This window comes from Egretta garzetta, unplaced genomic scaffold (assembly GCF_000687185.1).
Source record: "Egretta garzetta isolate BGI_Z169 unplaced genomic scaffold, ASM68718v1 scaffold281, whole genome shotgun sequence".
Taxonomy (NCBI): Eukaryota; Metazoa; Chordata; class Aves; order Pelecaniformes; family Ardeidae; genus Egretta; species Egretta garzetta.
In genome coordinates, this window is record NW_009258674.1 from 607,781 (window position 1) to 613,173 (window position 5,393).

Below are 5,393 nucleotides of genomic sequence, written 5' to 3' on the forward strand. Positions count from 1 at the left end.
AGTGGAGTGTCAGGGTGGTGGGGGAGGATGCTGATACCATTCAGCAACCAAACAGCCTCCCCTTCTTTCTTTTGTTTTCAATGTTATACATTCTCTTTTTCTTTATTTTCCTGTAACGGGATTTTAATGTGAAATTCTAAATGTGAAAATCATGGATTCGACTTTTTCCAGGAGAAGTGGAGAATACAAAAGCACAGTCATTTTGCAGAGCACACAGTAGTCAGCTTTAAATAGAAGTGGCCAGGAAGGGACCATGACTTATAACTGGAGAGATAGAAATCTCACCTTATCAGCTGTTCTTTTTTCATTATTCAAAATGTAAATTGCCAAGGGAGAAGGGAAAATGATTCTTCCAAAGAGCAAATAACCCCTCACCCAGCCCTTTCCCAGTCACTTTTTGCTAATTAATTACTAATCTCTAATCTGCCTGTCCTGCCAGTGTCCATCTCTTGTCCTCAGGGAAGCCATACTTCAATTTTACCAGCATTGATGGTTAAATGCTGACTCAGTACTGATGGTGGCGGTTCCTGTTCTCTGTGGTAGCAAGGAAATCGCCCAAACCCTCATGTCCCTGGTTCATTTCATCTCACGTAACAAGCAAAATACCTGCCTCCCAAGACAGAACAAATGTGCTCTGACAGCATTAGGTAGGAGTTCTGTGAGTAAGAAGGTTTTGAGTCATTTTATGGCTACATATGTTTTTTCACACACACACTCACTTTAATATAATAGGCATATCTGTTTTATTAAAGGCAAATTTAAGATAGCTTAAAGTAGTTCTCAGAATTATGCTTTTGCTTTTTTCCATTTGTATGAGTGTAGCCTCAAAAATGCTGACTTGACTAATAGCAGTAGCTATGTTTCCTCAAGCAGAGTCATTTGGGATCTGAATTGGGTGGGAGGGAAATTCTGGAAATTTGGTATTAAAATTCTGTTTTTCTAAATATGGCAATGTGTTTCTCGTACATGCTAATGGATTTTAAATTATTGTCATGGTTCTTAGCTTTGTTAGGAGTTATTTTACATTTATTGCCCTATGCTTAATATTACTTCTAGTAGCAAAACCTCCGTTCTGGAAGGAATTGCAGTAAAATGAGCTAAATGTTTTAGTCTGCGACAGTCGTCAGACCTCACCTCTCTTAATTTCCTTAGTGTATAAAAGACAAACTTCAATACCCAACTCAAAATCTGATTATCGCTCAAGCTTACAAGACCTCCTTGAATAACATTTTCTATCTAATTAGCACATTTTCCTCATGTATTAATTACAGACCACTCTGTTTGCAGATGAAGAAAAAGCAGGCTCTTCTTTATCTGCTACTCATGGGAAATAATTCTGTTTCTCTGGAGTTCATAGGTATTAACTTAGCAAAGAGCGGGGGTCTTAAAGGTATTTATGACATTAATATGTTACTCTCCATATACCTTTCCATTTAAGAATAAATATTCATCACATTAATAATGAGCTACGTTTTCTTTTAGGGCGGAAACTGAGTCAGAGGAAGTTTTATGATTTGCTCATAGTTTAGCTGTTAGCACAGAAGGGTATAAAGGCCAGATACTTTAAATCCTAGACCTGTGCTTCAGCCATAAAATGCATCTCTAAACTATTTAGAAGATATTACAGTTACTAATTTGACAGAAGTCTTTTCTTGCCACAGAAGTACATTGGAAATTACTCAGGATGAGCTATACTAGCATGATCTATAGCTTAATTCATGCAGCTGTTGTATGTATCCCTGCCAACACACACATTCCAAGGGTTATATTTCAGTCATTGAATTCTTTGTCCACATGGAAGGAAAATGGTTTTGTTGAAATGAATTCCATTCAGTTTTTAAATGTTAAGTAGCTCTATCCATTTGCGTATGTCTGTAGGAAATACAAGCAGCTTTGTGCTCCACAGACATAAATACAAGGTTCTCTTAAAAAACATTATCAGCATTGCTAACCTTGCAGTAAGGATCTGTGCTAATAAGGGTTTAGATGTGGGGGAAGACTTAATGTTTCATGCATAGCAGCATTCAGCCTGCACCTAGGAACCAAGAAATACTACCTACAGACCTTCAGTTAAGTGTTTTGTTCAGTTTTGCAGTTAGATGAGGTAAAGATAAACCCAAGATACCTGCCCTTCTATTTAGTTAGAGGACAATATTTTCTTACTGTGAACAGTACTGAAACTGAAACCAAAACAGTAAATAATTCCTACTGAATAATTTAAAGTTCTTTGCTTAGAAATAGCCATGATCTGTAAGAATTGGTATCAACAGTACCAATGTGGGTCCTTTTGTGGGTAGAAGCGCTTCCACTTAATGTCTTTCTTTTTCCTCTCTCTCTCTCTTTCCAGATGCAGCAATTGTTCCATGAAAACTATGAACACAACCGCAAGGGTTACATTCAGGATCTTCACAACAGCAAGATTCACACAGCCATAACACTACATCCAAATAAAAGACCAGCCTACCAATACAGGCTGCACAATTACATACTGAGCCGCAAAATTTCCGATCTGCGGTATCGGACCATCCAGCTCCATAGAGAAAGTGCCCTGATGAGCAAGCTCAGTAACAGTGAAGTAAATAAGGAAGATCAGCAACTGGGGGTTATGCCATCTTTCAATCATTTCCAGCCACGTGAGAGGGATGAAGTCATTGAGTGGGAGTTCCTGACCAGAAAATTTCTTTATTCAATGGTGGAGAACCAGCCACCTCGGCAGAGCCTGAGCAACGTCCTGCGGGCTGCGCTGGATGACACCGTGATGCAAGTCATGGAAATGATAAATGAGAACTCTAGATCTAGAGGAAGGCTCATTGATTTCAAGGAAATACAGTATGGGTACCGCAGAGTGGACCCTCTGCATGGAGTGGAGTACATCCTGGATTTACTGCTTTTGTACAAAAGGCACAAAGGAAGGAAAGTTACAGTTCCAGTGAGACGCCATGCTTACCTTCAGCAATTGTTTAGCAAACCTTTCTTTAAAGAAGCAGAGGAGCTGGACGTAAGAAGCCTGCTGGAGGATACCAACACTGACACCCAATCTTTCTCTTTTCTTTCAAATTCTTTAAAAATTTTTTCCTCATCATTCCGAGGCACCAAAGACATTGGGGGACGCAGTGACAAGAAAATACATATTCTTGTCCCTCTCACGGGAAGATTTGACATTTTCTCAAGATTTATGGATAACTTTGAGAAGACCTGTCTGATTCCCAGGCAGAACGTAAAGTTGGCAATAATTCTCTTCAGTTCTGAGTCGGGCCAAGACTCCAGCAAACACATAGAGCTAATGAAAGAATACAGCATTAAGTATCCTGAGGCAGATCTGACCCTGATTCCGATGGCAGGAAAGTTTTCTAGAGGTTTAGGTCTTGAAATGGCCTCATCTCGATTTGACAATGGCACTTTGCTGCTGTTCTGTGATGTTGATCTGGTATTCACACCAGACTTCCTCCAGCGATGCAGAGATAACACTATTCAGGGAGAACAGGTTTACTACCCTATCATCTTTAGCCAGTATGATCCAAAAGTAATATATGGAGGCAACCCTCCAGCTGACAGTAGTTTTGTTTTCACAAAAAGAACTGGATTTTGGAGGGAGTATGGATTTGGAATTACCTGTATTTACAAAAGTGATCTACTTACTGCTGGTGGATTTGATACCTCAATTCAAGGCTGGGGACTTGAGGATGTAGACCTCTTTACAAAAGTGATAACATCTGGCTTAAAGGCTTTCAGAAGTCAAGAAGTAGGCGTTGTCCATATTTTTCATCCAGTTCAGTGTGACCCCAATTTAGATCCGAAACAATATAAAATGTGCTTGGGCTCCAAAGCAAGCACGCTTGCCTCTACCATGCAGCTCGCTGAACTCTGGCTACAGAAACATTTGGGTGTCAGGTACAATCGAACTCTCTCCTGACATCTCAGCCTATTTGGCCTTTTTAGGGGAGTTTACCTCATTATTGTTATTGTTATTATTTGATTTTGCTGTCGTAGTTTTAAACTCCCTCCTCATTGTCTTCCAAAGACTGTTGACCTCAAATGGCATGAGGCTGCTGTTCACTGATGTTTCTTATACCTACTGAACTAGTGAGGTGAATTCCTTCATAGTTACTTTATTTGAAATTCAGCCAAGTCACAGCAATCATATGATCCCATGGAGCACATCCATCACATGAGACTGCATCAGAAGAATGTTCTCTCTTGGCTTTGGGATGCAGTATCAACTTTGTTGCGTTTCTCAGATTTGATGTGATAAAATATTTACTGGTGAAGGTACCACAAAAGTGCTTTATGCTTCTTCTGGGGATGGAACTCTATAAGATAAACTTGAGTTTTATAATTTATATGAGGACTTATATGTATAAATGCTACTTTTCTTCATCTTTAGAATTTTTAAAGTAAATGAATAACTATGATTGTACCTTTATTTTTAAAAAAAAGAAAAAAGAAAAAAAGAAATGCTGAGGAGTTACTTGCAAATACAACTGGTACTGGCTACCAAGGTCCTTAAATGTCTTACTACAATAACAAACTCCTCATTGTTGTTCACTCTAAGTGTAAATGAACTTTATTTTCACAAGGAACAGGATTTAATCAAATGCTCATGTACGCTTTAGAAGATTTGTGAACCAACGTCCTTCATTTGCAGGCAAGAAGAAACTATGACATAACATGGTCATTTATGGTAAAGTGCAGGCATACAGTATTTTTTTTGAACCACATAGTATAAGTCACTGTTTCTCTTTTTAGAATGAGTCTCTAATCTATAATTTTCTTTTCCATTACTTTCGTAAAACTGCGCTTGATACAGAGTGTTAGAAGTTAAGGCTGTGTTTTTTATTTTTTACATTTTCCATTCATATTGGTACTCAGTAGCAATTTGTTGTTAAAATTAAAATAATTGTAGAATAATTATTTAAGTTTCAAAATTTACTATTGCTGGTCAAAGTTCCTTGCCAATATATTTATATTAGTGGAGGTTATAAGACTTATTTCTCTGGACAGCCTGAAGTTGTCATATTGTGGATTCACAAAGTAAAATGTTTAAAATTATACCAACATAAGAAATAATAAAATCAATTTCTGTGTTTTAGAGAAATGTTTATATAGGGATATATATCTGCGTGTGTGTGTGTATGTGCGCGTGTGTGTATATCCCTATATATATGTAGTTGTAGAGAGAGTAAATTCAAAATGTGTTCTTTTTTTCTGTTCAGGCAGCAATTTGTTACAGTCATCATTATTTTTGCCACATGCTTGGAACATTTCATGTTATACTGTGGTAAGAGCTCAAAGGCATCCAAGAAACCATCAGAATTCAGCCAAACTTAAATTAATACAGTGGGTACACCTAATAACCTCAGTACCCTTGATTTCAAACTGTAGATTTCAAATAG

The 5,393-nt window shown here is 37.8% G+C and overlaps 1 protein-coding gene across 1 annotated transcript in view; it reads left to right on the plus strand.

Moving 5' to 3' along the window:
* Positions 1-3,913, plus strand: part of CHSY3 (chondroitin sulfate synthase 3) — a 157,189-nt gene extending 153,276 nt beyond the window's left edge. Inside the window, exon 3 of the mRNA XM_009648860.2 lies at positions 2,348-3,913. Within this exon, the coding sequence (XP_009647155.1) occupies positions 2,348-3,913 (1,566 nt within the window). The remainder of the gene's footprint in view (positions 1-2,347) is intronic.
* Positions 3,914-5,393: the final 1,480 nt, after the last annotated feature.